Below are 20,106 nucleotides of genomic sequence, written 5' to 3' on the forward strand. Positions count from 1 at the left end.
CCCCACCTATATTTTGATCCTATCTATGGGGTCACTCTCCGACTAGGGGTGTTCCGACGGGACCATTCGCACAATTAGGGGTGTACCTACGTATTACATATATGTTTATGGAGTGTGTACCTGCGATCACTCGAACGACTAGGAGTGTTCTGACGGGATCACTCGCACGATTTAGGGATGTTGGTAAAGGTCTCACTCACTCAGGTGTGCTCCATTAGACACACAACGTTATGATTATGTTTCTAACAGAAAGTTAATAGATCACCTAGCGGGACTAGTACTGGGTCCTTTACTAAGTATATTTATATACTTACTCTTTTCTGTGTTTAATATTTCAGGCTAAGGTAAAGAACTTAAGAAGCTGGCGAGCGACAGCAAGGGATCCGTGACATGCCATATGGGGACACAGTTCAGCTTCCGCACTCATTTATATGTCTTTCAGTATTTTTAAGTTTTAACCATTTTACTTAAAGATTTTATCCTATTTATTTGTTTTTAGTTCTTTAAAATTGTTAGAACCTGCGGGTGACGTTTTCAAATTAGTTTTGTTAATCTTGAAAATCTTATGTTTTTCGTGAACGTTTTGATATTAATTTTATAAAGATTTTAGTTATCCTCTTTTCAAAAAAGTGTCTTTTGATGTTTATCTTTTAGTAATGACCTTAACTTAGTTTAAAAGTTCGGGTCGTTACAATATTCTACATTAAAGTTAAATATTATTACATGTCCATAACCTCCTTAAGTTACAAATTCATTCACTGACCTCCCCATCAATTTTCATAACTTTCTTGTCCCCTATTTATATTTGGTTTTGTAACCATAATTCTGACAACCCTATAAATAGAGGTTGTAGAGATCATTTGTATACACACCACAATTGAGTTCAATTGTCTTCTCTTCTTCCTCTCTTCTCTATTATTCTCTTTGGTTGTTTCTTTGTTCTTTATTTTATAACATATATGAAATAGTAATGATAAACAACTATCGGATAACAAATAAATAAATAAATAAATAAATAAATATATATATATATATATATATATATATATATATATATATATATATATATATATATATATATATATATATATATATATATATGATAGCAATTAGATAACAATCAATATCAAATAACAATTAAACGTGTCAAAGAATAAAAACTAATCAGATGACAAATAAAATTAAAGTATATATATATATATATATATATATATATATATATATATATATAAAGACAATCAGATGACAATCAGAAAGTAATCAAATGACTATCTTACTAACATTGAAAAAAGAAAAAAGAAAAAAAAGAGTAGAAGGCAATGGATGACAAACAAAAGGTAATCAAATGATTGTTTCAAAAGGGTAACTAAATTTGAAAAAAGAGTAGAAAATAATCTGATAACAATCGGAAGGTAATCAAATGACTATCTTTACACGGGTAAATAAAATTTAAAAAAAAATAGATGGTAATTAGATGACAATCAGATAACAATCAAATTTTATACTCATGAATGAATGAGGGTATTTTAAAAGTTTCAATTCTTCTTCTAAATTGGACTGGATGCCCTATTTGGTTATTTTTACACAAAAAAAAATTACTTGATAGGCGTAAAGAACAAGAAAATGCCATGAAAGTTGACAATCTTGCAATTGCCCTGAAAAAGAACAAGAAAAGGACATAAAAGTTGAAGTTTGTTTTCTAGAAAAAAATTCAAAATCCAGAAATAATTCTGGTACATCTGCATTTGAACCAATTTATCCCTTTTCTTATGGACTCTTTGACCCTCCCTTCCACTGTATACAACTTGTACTTTGCAACGCGTCGTCGCCTCTTCATTTCTGAGTTCTTCCACCATAACTTCACAGTTGATGCTTTCGAGGATTCTGAAGTTGTCTTGATCGCACGTGGTTTCATTGACGATGGATCAATGGTAGAATGACGACGAGATTGATTTAGGTGCATCTTGTTTTCGCTTAGTTTTCTTACATCTATGATTTTGAGGTTCCGATCACCCTTGTTTGGACGACGATGGACCCGTTCCATCGTCATCTTCGTCGTCCTATCTCTTTCTTTATGTTCTCTTTTTGGCTTTTAAGGGGAAGAGAAAAGAGGAAAACCTCCAGTGGAATGAAAAGAGAGCCGCGATTATGGGATTTCTTAATCATAGTATCTTTAACTTTTATTATTGGACCTTCTTTTTCTATTAGGTTGTTGCTAATTATGGAACATTTTTACGGTTGTGATAAAAATTTTATGGGGTGGGAAGATATTTTGTTAATAGTTTTAATTAGTTGGCATCACACATTCACAAAATGTCTTATTGATGCGTTTGTGAATCAAATTAAAACATCAATACTCTAAAATAATGTATAACCATCAAATACTAGGTTGAATATAACTCACGAGAGCTTGTGGTTTGTAGTTAGATTGAATATGAAGAATCCTCTTTGATTGTATAACAGGTTGCTCAACTAGCACAATGTCTTAAAGTCCATACTGTATCTAAGTGCATAATTTATTTGGTTGTAACCATTTGTGTTGCATCAATTACTCATCTTTACTATTATGCATTTGAAAGTTCTAAATAAATTATAAAATTCGTATTATAAAAAGTATTGACTGAATGGAGGTCTTGTTTGATTGAAAGTATTGATTGGTTGAAAGTTTTGTATTTGAAAGTATTGAAAGATTTACTTCTAAAAATATGGAAGTTCTGTTTATAAAACTCTAAAAGCTTATTTGAAAGCGTTTTGGTTTTGGTGAAAGATTGTTTTGAATGATTCATATTTTGATTTTCCAAAGTTAACAAAAATTAATTTTAAAGCTTGATGTAGGAATTGCTTATTAAGTATTCTTGTACACACCTTTGTTTTTCTAAAATTCTTTTAGATGATGGACTAGGCGATAGTTATGAAGAAATGAAGTTTGGTATTCTGGTGTAGGACATGAAGGGATGTTCAAATTAGGGTTTGATATAGTTTGACTTAGAATTTGCTTATAGTAAATTGTTTCAACTAATTTGTGTAATTAAGCAGTAAATTTTATAATGATTATGTTTTAGATCTGCATTTTTTATAATAACTATATTGGAAAATATGATTTGTACATTACAATGGCCATTATCCCTAGATGCTAGTGAAAACGTTCCATCGAAGATAAACACAGATTATATTATCAATGAAACAAATACTTTAAAAGCATAAACACCATGCACCCAATTGCGAAAGTCAAATATGTGAATCTGCAGTGAAGGTGGCCGAGTGTATTATGTTTTTTTTTTAAAAAAAAAAGATACGTTAGGTTAGCAGGTACACCCGGACATCTTTACTAGGTGGACACCCCCTTAACACCATGATCATTCCCACTTTATTAATGATATGAAAACATACACGAAGTCGGGGAAAACAAAAAGGGCTAGAAAGAAACCCAAAGCAACCCAAAGAAGATACAAAAGTTATTGAAAAGTGTTTAAATTTAAAGCATATCTTCCCAAACTTCAGAAGTAGATTTCTCTTTGTCATTGAAAATTCTACTATTCTTTTCTTTCCATATAGACCAAAGGGAGACAACCACCAAGTTGAAATGGATAATCTTCTTCTTGGAATTTTGTTTAGAATGGCAAATAAACTTACAGAGGGCAACATTGTTTTGAAAGTTGATGTTCCATTTCATCATCGAATTCATAAATCCCCATAATGACTAACTGAAAGAGCATGAGGTAAATAGATGGTTAATATCTTTGTCGGCTTCCTTATAGAGAACACACCAAGTTCGTTTTAGACTCCAATTCGGAAATCTTTTTTTTGAAGAATTTCGGCAATATTGATGCATTCATGAATAAGAGACCAAATGAAGAATTTACACTTTTTTGTAATACTAGCCTTCCAAAGATTCTTGTAAATACCGGGGTCATGTTGTTATTGTCTCTTTGATCCCCTCATGAATAGCAATTTTTACAGAGGCAACTGAAAATTATCCATTGGTATTTAATTTCCAAATGGGAGTATCATGGCCACGACTATGTCGTGGAGTAGAAAGAGATGCAATCATATCAGACCATTGTTGTAATTCAAAGTCTCTAGGAGGTCTTCTAGGAAATAAATTTCAATCAGAATCCACGACATTCCACATAGATTTTATGGAGCTCTCCTCTTTATAGTTAGAGCAAAGAGCCTCGGTCTGTAGAGATTAAAATGACTCTTTTCATACCAATGGCTATGCCAGAAGGACAGCCTTTCACCATCATTGATCTTCCATTTAATTTGGGTCATAAACCAGTCAACTCCTTTGATAATAGAACTCCATGGAGATTTTTGGCTATTGAATTTGCCTTTAGATAGGATATCTCCCATAAAAGCTTGCTCATATTTGGCTTGAATAACATACTTCCAAAGAGGATCAATTTCGATAAGGAATCTCCACTTCCATTTACAGAGTAGAGCAAAATTGGTGTCCATAACTCTACCGATACCCAACCTACCTTTTTCTTTAGGAGAAGAGATCACCGCCCATTTAATAAGGTGGATATTTTTCTTTTCACTAGATTTTTTTCATAGAAAGCTTCTCCAATATTTCTCAATATTTTTGCAAACCGATTTAGGGACCTTGAACATAGAAAGCTGATAAGTTGGAAGGCTAGCAAGAGTGGAGTTAATCAAAGTGATTTTTCCTCCTTTGGACAAATAAGAATATTTCCAGTTGCTTAGCTTTTTTTTTTTTTTTTTTTTGAATTTTTTCAGAGATACCATTCCAAAAATTCTTAGAAAATGGTTTACCACCTACAGGGACACCTAAGTAGTTTATTGGTAAGAACTGAGAACAAAATCCCCATTTGGCAGCCACCTCCATACTTCTTGTAAAGTCCACATTAACAAGAGAAATGGTAGATTTTTTAAGGTTTATATTAAAATCGAATGCTAGTTCAAAAATATGAATAGCAAACTTCAGATTCTTAATAAATTCATCATGATCTTCAACAAAGAGTAAAATATCATCTGCAAATAGGAGATTAGTGAGATTAAGAGAATCGTTAAATCTGACCCTTTTATTTTATTTTGCCTTTTTAAATAATTCAGCAACCTGCTCAAATAATCCATAGCAAGAACAAAAATAAAGGGAGATATGGAATCTCCTTGTTGAATACCTCTAGTTGGTTGTATCTTGCTCCTAGGTTTGCCATTGATAATAATAGAGTATTGAACGCTGCTAGCACAAGATTTAATCCATTGGTGCCATTGGAGAGGGAAACCTCTTTTATGAAGCATAAAATCAATGAATTTCCACTGGATTTTGTCAAAGGCTTTCTTAATATCAAGCTTAATGACAAACGCTTTGGTCCTTTTGACTTTCCAAAAATCAACTACTTCATTTGTAATCAGGATAGTGTCTGTAATTTGTTACTTTTAACAAAAGCCATCTGATTTTCTGATACTGTATCTGGGAGCGTGATTTTAAGTCTTTCAGCAATAACTTTTGCCATAAGTTTATAGAGAGTTATGGAGACTTATCGAGCAGTAATCAGAAGGCAAGGAGCATTTCTCCTTTTTAGCAATCAAGGCAATATATGTAGCATCCAGTTGGTTGATAATACCTGTTCACACGAGATTTCTGGAGAAATTTGATTCGTGGAGTTGAACTTGTGTTGATGTTGTATCTACGTTGATTTGATGCGATGTGGTTCGATCTCTAGAATTTGATCCTCTGATTCTCTCTCGGCTGGATGCTTATGCTTGATATAAGGAAGCGAAGCACGTGATGTTCTTAAAGTTGTCTTGGAAGAAAGCTTGTATCTTCGAAGAAGCTTCAATCTTTGAGGGTGTTCTTAAAGTTGGAGTCTTCGAAGAAAGCTTGGATCTTCAAAGGAGCTTCAATCTTTGAGAATGTTCTTAAAGTTGGAGTTTTCGAAGAAACTTGGATCTTCAAAGGAGCTTCAATTTTTGAGGGTGTTCTTAAAGTTGGAGTCTTCGAAGAAAGCTTGTATCTTCGTAGAAGCTTTAATCTTTGAGGGTATCTCCGAGGGTGGTCGACTTCAGGAGTTGAGGAGACTTCAGGAGTTGATGAGACTTCTATTTCTTGGGAGAATTCTCTCTAGACCTTCTGGAGTCAAAAATTTCCGACCCCCACAAATGAAGAGAACTCCTCTATTTATAGAGTTCCCTGGTGGGCTTTTATGGCTTAAGCCTGTTCTGGTTCATGGACCATACTCAATCACATGGATTTGGGTCATATTTTATTTTAGGCTAAATTAAGCTTATTTTTGGGCTCAATTGAATTTTAGCCTAACTAAATAATATTTAATTGAACCAAAATAATTAATTTGACCCAATTGTCATAATAAAGACACGTGACATCATTAGAATTGTCCAATTTGTCTTTAGTTAATCCCAAATATAATTATTTTAGTACATGATGTGGCAATTTGTGATTGATTCCAAAATTTCTTAATCAACAATACCATTCCTGTGAAAGTCTTTGAAAATGTTCAGAATGTTGCCTCTAAGAGAAGTCCATGCTTTTTTGAAAAATTCCATTATGAATCCATCAGGACCCAGGGATTTCTTATTGGAGAAAAGTTTGAGAGTATCTGTATTTTAGATTGAACAAGAGATTTGCAAAGATTTTCTCTAGCTTTATTAGAGATGGGAGCCCAGAATAAGTTATCAATAAGCCAAAGGTCTTCACAGTTATTCCTGTAAATATCTTCAAAATGGTCCAAAAAATCTTTCTCAATTTGCTCATTTGTTGTACATACTTTCCCTCTATATGTAGAGATGCCCGAAATGAAGTTTCTTCTTTGTCTAGTGAAGCAAATTTTATGGAAATTTGCAGAATTTTCATCTCTCTCTGAATTCCATATTCTTTTGCATTTTTAGCCCAAATTTGAGCTTCTTGAAAAGCAAATTGACCGAGATCAACCATTAGTGCAATTCTACGTAAACTCAAGATTTCAGTCATTTTGTTATCTCCTTCAAGTTTATCAATATCATCAATTTCTTTTATCCATGCTTTTTTTCCTCATCTATATTTCCACCATAAACTTTATGCCAATTTTTATGGAACTTGAGAGTTGTTTGAGGCGTCTCAAGAAAGAGTAACCAGGATGGCCAATTTGGTTTGTATTGTTCCACCACATGTTCAAATTCTTTTTAAAATGAATATCCTTCAACAAAGAATTTGTGAATCTAAATAGAGCAGGTCCCTATTTAAGATTGGTAGTTTTCAACACGATGGGAAGAATTTGTCAAGTTTCGACAAAGTGGATTGGTTTCTCATATTCGACCAAGTATATTTTGCATTGGTAAGTGGCAGTTCAATAAGGTTAATACTTTCAATAAAAGCATTGAATTTTTTCAAGTTATATTGAGCTAGATGTTTCGTCGAAGTTTCTAAATTCCATCTTATGACATTAAAATCACCTCCTAGAAGCCAATTTGGAAGGCAAACAAATTTGAGATCTTCAACTTCGTCAAAAAATTCAGCTCTATTCCTTCTACTAGCAAGACCATATATAGTAGAAAGCCACCAAGAAGTTCGGTGAGAATTAGAAGGGAGATTAATTTGGATCGAAATAGAGAATTTTCTTTTGATGTGGTTAATAATATTGAATCTAAGATCATCCCACATAATTATCATACCCCTTGAATTTCCAATGGCTTGCAGGAAAAGTCATTTTATATTGATTGAACTCCAAAGAGATTAAACAATTTTCTTTATATATCCATTGCATGCATTCCCAATTTCAAAGAATGTATTGAAATTCCAAGCATGAAGAGGAATACCCCAAAATTTTGTCCATCCTCCATAACTAGGCAGTAATCTTGGCAAAGCATGAGTAGCTTGGTTCCATTCTTCAAATTTAACATAACAATTTCCAACCGTAAATCAACCTCTATTTTTGCATATGAGCTTTGCCTGAGTTTTGTCATCAAAGAAGACCAAAGCTTTATCAACATGAAAAGGCTGATAAGTTAGTTTCACATCAAGTTGTTCTTTGAGCTTTGTCATACACTACAAAAAGCGGAGGGACTCTCGATGCAATAAAACGTCTGGAAATGATATCCCGACGTCATTTCCTGCATCGGGACCGTCTTCGAAAGAAATGCGTTGGGAGAAGTACTCCTGATGCATCACCAACAAGGCGTCAGCAATAACTTTATCCTGACGTTTGATTTTCCGACACGTGTCACACGTCGAGAATAGTAATTCCCGACGTGATCATTTTCGACGTCCCTTTATGTGTCGGGAATGATTTCTTTCGACGTACTTATAGCCGACGTCGGCTATGTGTCAGGAAAAACTATCCCCGACGTGTCGTGTACAACCTATTCCCGATATTGTTTGCTTTGAGAATTTCTTTTTATATGTAATTTGTTTAATATTTAAATATTTATTTTTTTCGTAAAATGTTTTCCTCAAACAAGTTCTCTATTTTTTGAAACAATCACATTCATTTTGGATTAAATTAAAGGAAATTCAAAATAAATTAGTAAATTAAGAAATACAAACATACAAATTGAACAAAAAATTTAATATTGATAATACGAAGAAGTTCAAAAAACATAATAGCATTCATAACACAAAAAATATAGTATTCAAAATACAAAGGGCAAAGAAAGTCATACATCTCCTAACAAGCCTCGTACGCGCCATTTTACACCGCAAGTCCTACAATGATACAAAAGTAGCTAAGTTTAGTACATATATCCATATTGTCACTGTATATTATCATTGCAAAAACTTAAGAATAATGGAGACATATATACATACCGCAAAGCTAGGGATCATGTGGTGGTCCTTGCTGTGCCCGAGTCTAGTCTTGTATCAACTTTCGCATTTGTTCCACTTCTGAAGCTAATGCTTGGTGATTTCTATCTTGCACTTCAATCCGTTCCAAAGCTTCATTAAGTTTAGCTTATAATTGAATCTCTTTTTCTGTGGACTGCAGACATGACGCCGTGGAACTGCTCGCATTCGTCATCTTGTGAACCTTCGGCTTGGGTCCCTAACCAAGGTCTTTTGAGTAGTCTGGTCGTCTACCCAACACTTGATCGCATATCTCATCCCCAAAGAGCGACTGACTACCCTCTGGGTAGGCTGAGACTGGAGTTCCAACATTTGATTCTGCAACAAATTTAAAAACTAAGTTAAGTAATGCAAAAAGAGGATAATTAATAAGGGCATAAGTAGTTCTTCGATAACTTACATGTGCATCCTCTGTGGCCTACAACACGAACGTCTTGACTCGAATGTGTGTTTCCCGAAATAACTCCAGACGGTCGATCGACTCTCCTTTTTTCTCAGCGAGCTCATGTTGTCATTGTAGAAACGATCTTGACCCACTACTACGATTGTAAGGTTACTTCTGTCTAGCAACCTTGTTCGTCCATGATTGCTTCTACATGAAAATAATTATATTGTTTAGTTCTTATACATATTAAAAATTGAAATCATAATTAATCATGACAAATGGTTCAATTGTCCACCTGGAATGCATGGCTCGTGTAGTGGTTAAAGAGGAAGTGTCAATCCTCATCACGTCCCACCAATAGGTTGGGTGGGTTGGCACGCGCCTCCTCAGGGTCAATGTAATTTTTGAAGTGTATGTGATAGTCGACCCGAAACTCTTTAAAAGTACTGAGCATTTGATGCTCAACAAACCTATTCATTGCTTGATCATTAAAATTAAGTACAAAAAATTGCTACACATTACAAAAATAACACGTTAGATTGGTTAACTTAGATATGTTTCAAATGAAATCATAAATGTATAGTGGACTTAATTACCTGGAGGTCTCCCTTGACGACCTCAATGTATTCTCTGCCATCGTCCACCCACTTAAGGCAGTGAACGGGAAATGTCTTTCATATACACATGCCTATCGCTTGGCTAAAGTGAACAACGTGTGGGGGAACAGGCTTCTCCGCTCTAGGGGCGATTATCATCGAAATGTGTCCATTGACTACAACGTAGTGGTTCAACTCTAAAAGTCGAGACTGCGCACGTCTCCTAGGAGTCGGAGTCGCAAGTGGTTGAGTAGACGACCATACTCAATAAATTATAATAACATATAATGTTAGAGAAAAAAACATGAAATAATCCTAACTTAAAATATAGGAAATTACTAGACTCACCCAAATTGTTGCTACCGACGACAATCCTCCCGCAAGGTTATCTAAATCGTCCTCAAACTCGAGGAACATATCGTCCATCTCGAGAAAATTATTTTGTGGGTATGACGACGACAATTGAGAAAGTTTTCACTATTTTTCACTAATATACAATCTCTTAAAATTTTCACTGAAACTAACTTCAAACTATAAAAGCTACCATAACTGCATAATAGCCAACACAACCTAATTATCAACAACAAAATACTTCAATCTTCGCATTCTACCCACCCCTTCCAACAACGCTACCTTACAAGCTATCCTACTACCACCCCTTGAAACCATCCCAAATATAAAAAAATTCAAAACAAAAAAGGCTACCATAATTGTAGGATAGTCATCTCAAATCAACAACAAAGTTATTCAACACAAACAGGCTACCATAACTAAAGGATAACCAAAACAAATCTTAACACATATTACAGAATTTTTAACGAAAACAAATTTGATTGCCCCTCTCAAATTTTCAATTCAAACCCCCCCCCACCCCCACCCCCACACTTCAAAATTTAAATTCAACCCCCCCCCCCCAACTTCAAATTTTTAATTCAACCCTAAACCCCCTTCAAAATTTAAATTCACCCCCCCCCCTCAAATTTTCAATTCAACCCTAAACTCCTCCTTCAAAATTAAAATTCAACTAAACCCACTTCAAATTTTCAATTCATTCTCCACCACTTCAAAATTTAACTTAAACCAACCCCCACTTCAAATTTTCCATTAAAAATCCCTCTAAAATTTTTATTCAACCTACTTCAAATTTCAATTCAACAACTTTCAAAGTTTCAATTCAACACACATTCAATACAACAATACATTTCACAAACAAAAATCTATTCAAAAACAAAATCCTAAAACAATTTTTCAAAAAAAAAAAACCCTAAACTATCTAAATAAACCTAAAAATTGACGATTTTAAAATTACCTCAATGTACGACGGCAGACGATAGCGAGGGCAACGACGACGAGGGCACAACAGCAAATCCTTCTTTATTTCACTTCTCTCTTTTTTTTTACCTCCTTTCGGTTCTATGTTTCACAAAACTGAAATGAAGTTTATAGGGGATCTCCCGATGCAGTCCAAAAACGTCGAGAGATCCCACTAACGGCGTCGGGAATGCTCCTTATTTTCGATGTCGTTCCCAACACACAACAATAGCGTCGGGACTACTCCTTATTCTCGATGCCATCCCTGACGCATGATGCACAGCGTCGGGCATACATGTCTACCGTAACTAATGTGGCTTAATTTCTGACGGTTCTTTCCTAATGCATACACGACGCATGTAACGCCCCAAAATTTAGAGGTAAATTTTAACACTTTATATTAATTTGGAAGATTTAAAAAAAAATTGGTGTTAAATTTATTTGGTTTAGAAGAGAACAGAAAAAGAAAAAGAAGGGTATAAAGTTTTAATAATATGATATAATATAAATAATATAATAATAATATAATATAAATTTTATTATTATTATTATTATTATTATTTAATGAATATATTAAAAAAACCTAAACTTTTTTATTTCTCTCCCGTGCGTCGCAAACCCCCCCCCCCCCAAGTTTTCTTCTTCATTTTCTTCCTCTCTCGATAGCCCGCTGCCACCAGTCTTCTTCTCCTTCGTCGATCAACAACCGCCATGCATCTCCTCGTCCGCCGACCAGATCTGTCTCTATTTGTGAAGTCTGCCAGCCGCATGATGGAGCGATTTACGTCGCGTCGGGTCCCCTCTCTCCTTCTCACTCGTCTCGTCGATCGCCCGCTGTCTCTACCCTCAGTCGAGCATCGTCGGCTGCCCTCCGACCTCGTCCGGTCATGTACGACCACGCCCAGTCGTCGTCCTCATCCGAGCTTTCTTCTTCTCCTTCGTGCTGTCTTCCGCCACGTGAAGCCGAATCACCCGAGCCGATGCCTATTTAACCAAGTCAAGCTGCGAACCGAGTCAAGTCGAGCTACGAACCATGTCGAGCCGAATCGAGTCGATTCTAGCCGACCCGAGTCGAGCTGCCTCCCAAGCCAAGTCGATTTTCCTGTTCACCGAGCCACTTAAGCCGTTTTCATCCGTGTTGAGCCATGGTGAGTTTTGGTAAGGGTGATTTAATGAGTTCCTAAGGTTTTCTATAGCCGATTCGAGTATAAATGTTGGAATAAGATGTTGGACTTATTGGTTGGGTTAACTTTTGATCCTTGAAGGTGTTAAAGGGGAGACACTTGAATTCTTAGGTTTTACGGCAAGTGTAGTTTGGAGTCAACTCTCCTTTACTTTGGTAAGTCTGTGGATGTTGCTTTGAAGCGTTTTAAATGTGGATTCGGTGGTGTCATCGTTTAAATCCTTATGTTTGTGTTTAGATGGATTCGTTTGGACGTTGACTTGAACAAGGATTGTAGTTAAATCTCAGGTAAGGGATTTCCTACTACTGGACCCCCAACCGAGACTGGAATCGTAGTAACTCATATGAGGATTACACAATAGCGACTGTACTGAATTGATTGATGCATGTATGCCTAGAAACCATCAATAGTATGCATCCTTGACTGATTAAAGGTGACATAATTGTTAGATGTAGCTTATGTATATATAGATTTGAATGGGTTGTTCTGTTGATGAGGCTTGGATGCCTAAAATGTTATGCATAGTTTGTATATATATGAATGGGTTGTTCTGCTGATAGAATACGGATGCCCGGATGTTCCGTGTAATATAGTTATATTGATGGGTCGTGCTGTTAACTTAAATAGTGAGGTCGATGGAGTAAAAAAATCTTGATGTTATGTATAGTTGAATTATGTTGTTGGGCTGCATATTATTGAGTTATGTCACTGATGGACTAAGGGTTCGAGACCTCATGTGTAGGTTGTATATTCGTTGATGGACTGTGCTGTAGACTGAATATGGATGTTATGCATAATATAGACATTATGCACAATATAGATTACTTGTAGTTATGCTAGGGTTTGGACTAAGACGAAGTGATTGTCAAACGAATTTACAAAGTGATGATTTGACTCGTTGACTGGATTTAGGTAATGTAACAGTGTTCTGTGGACTAGATATATGTATAGTGACAGATGAGACTGTTGACTTAACCTAAACTGTCTGACTGGCTAAGCTTATAAACTGAACTGCTAGTTGAACGATATTGTGATGTGACAGTTGTAGACGGTTTAGTATGGACTAACGGGTAACGATTAGCTTTATCTATGGGGTAGTATGTAACGCCCCGAATTTTTCGAGGTAATTTTTATTATTTTATGTAAATGTAACGCCCCGAATTTTCGAGGTAAACTTTTATCGTCTTGTGTAAATTTTTCGGAAATTTAAAATTTTGGAGTAATTTCTCAGTTTCCTTCGAAGAGGGTAGAAAAAGAGATTTAGGGATATGAATTTCTTTAAATTAATATTTGGTAAATTAATATAATAATAATATAATATTAATTATATTATTATTATTACTATTTATTATAATTATTATAATTTAACATTAATATTATTATTATTATTTAATATTAATATTATTATTATTTGTTATTATTATTATTATTATTTATTATAATTATTATAATTTAACATTAATATTATTATTATTTTAATATTATTATTATTATTATTATTTAATATTATTATTAGTTAATATATATATATAATAATTTTTTTTAAAACCCTAAAACGCGCGCGCGACGGCCCCCTCCCCATCTAATTCTTCTTCTTCTTCATCGTCTCCAACTTCTCACGCAGTCGCCGCTGCCCGTCACTCCCTATTTCCCCTCCGGTCGCGCGCTTATCTGTCTCCGTCTCCGTCTCTGTGGTAGTGTCCGTCGCCGTCTCCGTCGTCGGTGGTTTCACAGCTCCAACTTTTTGTCGTCGCGGTCGTACCTCCATTTCCGATCTCCTTCTCGGTCTCACGCAACCAGACGCTGCCGTGCGTCCTTCGACCGAAAGTGCCTGCCGACGTCCAGCCGCCTTCCGCCGCGTCGTTCGCCAAGCAACCGACGGCGAACCTCCAACAGTCGTGGACCTCCTATCTTGCGAGCCGACCCGAGAACCCTCATCCAAACCGATCCGAGTCGTGAATTCCAGTCCAACCCGCGATTCAAGCCTCAAGCCGAGTTGAGCTGAGCCGCGAGCCGAGCCGCGAGCTGAGTCAAGCCGAGTTGAGCTGAGCCGCGAGCCGAGTCAAGCCGAGTTGAGTTGAGCCGAGCCATGCACCGAGCTGCGAGCCGTGCGCCGAGCCGCGAGCTGAGTTCAGCTGAGCCGTGAGCCGAGTCAAGCTGAGTTGAGCCATGAGCCGCGAGTGAGCCGAGTCGAGCCAAGGGTAAGCCGAGCCGAGCCGAGCCGAGTCACCTAAGCTTTCCTTCCTCCACTTCGGGTCACGGTGAGCCTTCGGTAAGGATTATTTTGGTAATTTACCCAATGTTGCTATAATCGTTTCGAGTTTGAATATTGGAGTAAGACTTGGTCCTACCTTTCGTTCCTTGAAGGTATTAGGGAGTTGACGCTCAAATTCTTGGGTTTTGTGGCAGGCTTATTTAGAGATAGTTTTCCTTTCCTCGGGTCAGTCAACGGGTGTTGCTTAGGACCATATAAAATGACTTCTACTAGTATCGTCGTTTAAAACCCTTGCGTTTTCGTTTAGGTGGATCCGTTGAGCGTGGACTCGATCGAGGGGCACAACCAAGTATCAGGTAAGGGATTTTCCTACTACTGGACCTCGGATCGAGGCTGGAAACGTAGTAATCCACAGGGGATTACACGTTAGTAACTGTACTGAATGAATTGATGCATGTTTGACTATTAAGTATTGTTGTTATACTTTTGTCTAATGTATCCTTCGGGATCACTAGACTGATATGTGCATCCTTCGGGATCACAAGACTGATATGTGCATCCTTCGAGATCACAAGACTGATAGGTGCATCCTTCCGGATCACTAAACTGATACGTCCACCCTTCGGGGTCACGAGACTGATGTGTGCGTTCTACGGAATCACTAGACTGTTTATGTAGGGTACCCTAAATAGGAAGTTAACTGTTGTTCCCTAACGGGCCCAGTAGTGGGTCTCTTACTAGGTATATTTTATACTCACCCTATCTCTTCCTTAACTTTTCAGGTAAAGGTACAGCGAGGGGCAGATCGACCAGAGGCAAGAAGGATGCGTGAAGACCATATGGACGCGTCTAGTTTTTTTTTATGCTTCCGCTGATGTATTTTGTTAGAATATTTGGTTTTGTGATTTTGAGTTTGATGACTTGAGTATCGTATTTGAAACTCTCGTGACTGTGATTTAAAATAGGGCCTGAAACTGCTTTTGTAATATTTCTAACGTTTTTAGTGAATCGTAACCGGTCCTTTATGAGTTTTTGTGTAAACCCGATATTTTCTTGGTTTAATTTCTTTAAATGTGGAAAGAAAAAAAAGAAAAAGAAAATGGAAATTAAGTGTAAATATATATATATATATATATATATTTTATATATATTAAATAGTTTTATTAAATAAAGTAAAGAAAAGAAAGAAAAGAAAGGATAAAAAGAAGAAAAGGAGAAGAAAACTTCATTTTTTCTTTTCTTCTTCTTCTTCCCTTCCCTTCACCGCCAAGATTTTTGAAGACATCCAATTTCTATTTTTTTTTTTTCTTTTTCCTTCTTCAATTTGCAGAGAACTTCTAAGAGAGAGTTTTGAATAAGAAGAGAAATTTTACTAGAATTTTGAGGTTGAAGAAGAGGAAGAGAACTCAAGCAAAGTGTATCCATGGCTGAATTTTAGTTCATTCTGCACATCACTGGTTTTTAATTCGGTTTGAACTCTTCAAAAGAAATTAAGAGGTGAGATTTAAATTTACTGAAATTTAACTCATTTTCAAACAAACTTTAGGAAGAACGTTGGAGCAAATTCGGATATTCATTTGGTGCTTTTTAATGAAGAAAACAAGGCAGTTGGTTTTCACTCGAAATCAGGAGGTCTCTGGTTTTTCTTGTATTTAAGAGCGTATCGGTGGACTTAGAATCTCTATTTGGTATGGTTGGAAAGCTTATTCAATTTAATACAACTTTCATGAAGAAATTGTAAACCAAAAACGACTAAAAATCAGTTAAATTGTAGGGACAAGTTAAAGAGGTCGTGTGCACGCGATTCTGGAAGTGGTTCTGTTTTGAGGGTTATATGTGTTTATGCACGAGGAATCAGATTTATATGTCTTCAGGTACGTTTTAGAGGATCTCAAAATGAAGATTTCGATATAAAGAACACTCGTTTTGGTTAAGTATTGAGAAAGTTATAGTCCTTTGAAGTTTATGTTAGAAATCTGGAAATTTTAGCGAATTGTTGAAATAGGATTTTATTTCTTAAGCTTTGTTTTCGTGTGCGTCATCTTTGGTGTGACATGTTATGTATATCTTTAGGAAACCAGAATGTTTAGAGTTTTAATACTCGGTTGGGTTGTTGGCAGGCCGAGAAGAATTAAATCGAGCTTATAGACCAAGGATCTAGCCCAAGACTGTGAGTGACAAAACTAACTTTGAAATATTTTCCATAATTGTTATTATGATTGAATGCGATAAATGTTTGTTTACGAAGCCATGAAAGGTATTTGAATTTCATGACTATTTTCAAGTATACATTTGGAGACTAGATTTCTTAAAGAAATTTATGCTAACACGTAGATATTAAATGTTTGGAAAGTATTTAAACCACAATATTTTAAGCAAAGCATGAATTAGTATGAAGTTTTGTTTTAAGAACTACAATTTTCCACGAAAGAGCTGAGTAAAGTTCGAGCTTTGTGTAAAATTATAAGCAGGCATGTTTTAATATTTTAAGATGATTTATGAAATTTTCATTAACTACATGACTAAGATCTTAAGCCTGAGGCTAGAGATTACCGTGTGCACACTGGTTAGATTCCATTGTTGACGTTGAGTGTACTCCGTAACAACGATGCTGTCGTGAGTGCTGGGCGGGCCCCACTACGACAAAGACGATGGGAGTGCTGGGTGGGCCCCACTACATCGTAGTGCTTGTAAACGTTGTTGTACTAGGTGTATCCTACACAACGTAGATTCGTCATGTTAGTTAAAATGCTTCGTTATACTTGATATGCCTTGCTAGATTTCAATGATGAACATGTTGAGTATTTAAGGAAGCTATTCTTACTACTACACATTTACATTTACGACTTGTAAAAACAGATTTATATGTGTAAAGTTTTCACGTGCTCTTATCTTTAAATTCATAGTTTTAAATTGAGTCACTCACTAAGCTTCATAGCTCACCCTTTCCAAAAATTTTTACCCATTTTCCAGGTAGAGATCGAGTTCCCGGTGCCTGATAGACTGCCTTAGTCTGCGGAAGCTTCATTATCGATTGCCAGTACGTGTTTTGAGTTGGGCATAGAGTCTGTTGTGTTGTGATGTATATACACCCTTGTATGTTATAGATACTCCACAGTTTGTATAAGCTTTAGGAGCTGTAGTTGTGTAAATTTTGTTGGTTATATTTTGATTAAGGTGTATTTAGGTTTACTCGTGAAATCGGTAAATTTTGAGGTACACTTCATGTATGTGTTTGACTAGCTGTGTTTGACTATCCTAGGATCCGCTGTGTTTTGTGGCATGTACAATAGTTTATATACTAGATTGGCAAGTTCATCACATGAAAGTTTTAAGCAGAGTCGACAGATACAGGTACAGAAAAGCGTTGTTCGTCGGCTTCACGCCATCTTTCGATCTAAGGTAGCAGGTAGTCTGAGAGGGGGTGTGACATTTTGTGTTTTGTGGTCGAGTCTTAGTACGAGTAGTGACCTCAGCTTAGTCCGAAAAGTTAGGTCGTTACAGTTGGTATCAGAGCCTAAGTTTTAGGTTCTGTAGACTGACTTATGATGTGAGTCTGTGTTTTGTGTCCTTATGGCTAAAACGATCCTTGCCACTCGTCAGGTACGCTCTCATGAAATTATATGTATAACTCTATATGCATTACCTTACCTAAGTTAAACTGCGAAGTTAATTATCACTTATGACTAAAGGGATCATTGGTGGTTGTTAGGGAAATGCCGCCAAGGACAGGTGCACGTAAGGGTGGCCGAGGAGGCCAAGGAAGGGGAGCAGGACGTGTTCAACCTGAGGTGCAGCCTGTAGCCCAAGCCACTGACCCAGCTGCGCCAATTACTCATGCAGACCTCGCTGCTATGGAGCAGAGGTTCAGGGATTTGATTATGCAGATGAGGGAGGAGCAGCAGCAGCCTGCCCCGCCAGCTCCTGCTCTAGCTCCGACTCCAGTTCCTGTTGTGCCCCAGGTCGTGCCGGATCAGTTGTCGACAGAGGCCAAGTACTTGAGGGATTTCAGGAAGTATAACCCCACGAAATTCGATGGGTCCTTGGAGGACCCCACCAGGGCTCAGCTGTGGTTATCGTCTTTGGAGACCATATTTCGGTATATGAAGTGCCCTGTGGATCAGAAAGTTTAGTGTGTTGTTTTCATGTTGACAGACAGAGGTACTGCATGGTGGGAGACTACAGAGAGAATGCTAGAGGGTGATGTGGGTCAGATTACGTGGCAACAATTCAAGGAGAGTTTCTATGCGAAATTCTTCTCTGCCAGTTTGAGAGATGCCAAGCGGCAGGAGTTCCTGAACTTAGAGTAGGACGACATGACAGTGGAGCAGTATGATGTGGAGTTTGACATGTTATCCCGCTTCGCTCCCGAGATGATAGCGACTGAGGCGGCCAGAGCTGATAAGTTTGTTAGAGGCCTCAGACTGGACATCCAGGGTTTGGTTCGAGCTTTCCGACCCGCCATTCATGCTGATGCACTGCGCCTGGCAGTGGATCTCAGTTTACAGGAGAGGGCTAACTCGTCTAAGGTCGAAGGTAGAGGTTCGACCTCGGTACAGAAAAAGAAGGCTGAGCAGCAGCCTATTCCAGTGCCACAGCGGAACTTCAGACCAGGTGGTGAGTTTCGCCGCTTCCAGCAGAAACCTTTTGAGGCAGGGGAAGCCGTTGTGTACCACTTGTGGGAAGCACCATCTGGGCCGTTGTTTATTTGAGACCAGGAATTGCTTTAAGTGTAGGCAAGAGGGGCATACAGCTGACAGATGCCCGATGAGACTTACGGGGAATGCGCAGAATTAGGGAGCAGGTGCTCCACATCAGGGTAAAGTCTTTGCTACCAACAAGACTGAGGCTGAGAGGGCAGGCACGGTGGTGACAGGTACACTTCCAGTATTGGGGTATTACGCCTTAGTTTTGTTTGATTCGGGTTCGTCGCATTCTTTTATCTCTTCTGTATTTGTGTTGCATGCCCGCTTAGAGGTAGAGCCCCTACACCATGTTTTATCAGTGTCTACTCCTTCTGGGGAGTGTATGTTGGCGAAAGAAAAGGTGAAAGCATGCCAGATTGAGATAGCAGGCCATGTGATTGAAGTAACGTTGTTGGTTCTGGACATGCTCGACTTTGATGTAATTCTGGGTATGGATTGGTTGGCCGCTAACCATGCCAGCATAGATTGTTCCCGTAAGGAGGTAGCGTTTAACCCTCCCTCGATGGCCAGTTTTAAATTTAAGGGAGAAGGGTCAAGGTCGTTGCCTCAGGTAATCTCAGCCATCAGGGCCAGTAAACTGCTCAGTCAGGGTACTTGGGGTATCTTAGCGAGCATGGTGGATACTAGAGAAGTCGATGTATCCCTGTCATCAGAACCAGTGGTGAGGGACTATCCGGATGTCTTTCCTGAAGAACTTCCAGGGTTACCTCCTCACAGAGAGGTTGAGTTTGCCATAGAGTTGGAGCCGGGCACGGTTCCTATATCCAGAGCCCCATACAGAATGGCCCCAGCAGAGTTGAAAGAACTGAAAGTGCAGTTACAGGAATTGCTCGATAAGGGATTCATTCGACCAAGTGTGTCACCTTGGGGTGCGCCAGTTTTATTTGTTAAGAAGAAGGATGGATC

General features: G+C 37.4%; 1 protein-coding gene across 7 annotated transcripts; it reads left to right on the forward strand.

Moving 5' to 3' along the window:
• The first annotated feature begins 15,771 nt into the window (after positions 1-15,771).
• Positions 15,772-19,800, forward strand: LOC127149320 (uncharacterized). 7 transcript variants are annotated; one of them, XR_007820784.1, is made up of 5 exons: positions 15,772-15,991; positions 16,091-16,182; positions 16,269-16,368; positions 16,615-16,664; positions 17,468-19,800. XR_007820784.1 is itself a non-coding variant. In XM_051084498.1 (2 exons), the coding sequence occupies exon 2, from the start codon at positions 18,211-18,213 to the stop codon at positions 18,625-18,627; it is 417 nt and encodes a 138-aa protein (XP_050940455.1). In that variant the 5' UTR covers positions 15,772-15,991; positions 17,468-18,210; the 3' UTR covers positions 18,628-19,800. The 7 variants fall into 7 exon arrangements, 1 of the variants encoding a protein (XP_050940455.1); XR_007820781.1 differs by having other exon boundaries at positions 15,772-15,951; positions 16,041-16,368; positions 17,468-18,097; positions 18,207-19,800; XR_007820782.1 differs by having other exon boundaries at positions 15,772-15,951; positions 16,041-16,182.
• Positions 19,801-20,106: the final 306 nt, after the last annotated feature.

This window comes from Cucumis melo, chromosome 5, assembly GCF_025177605.1.
Source record: "Cucumis melo cultivar AY chromosome 5, USDA_Cmelo_AY_1.0, whole genome shotgun sequence".
Taxonomy (NCBI): domain Eukaryota; kingdom Viridiplantae; phylum Streptophyta; class Magnoliopsida; order Cucurbitales; family Cucurbitaceae; genus Cucumis; species Cucumis melo.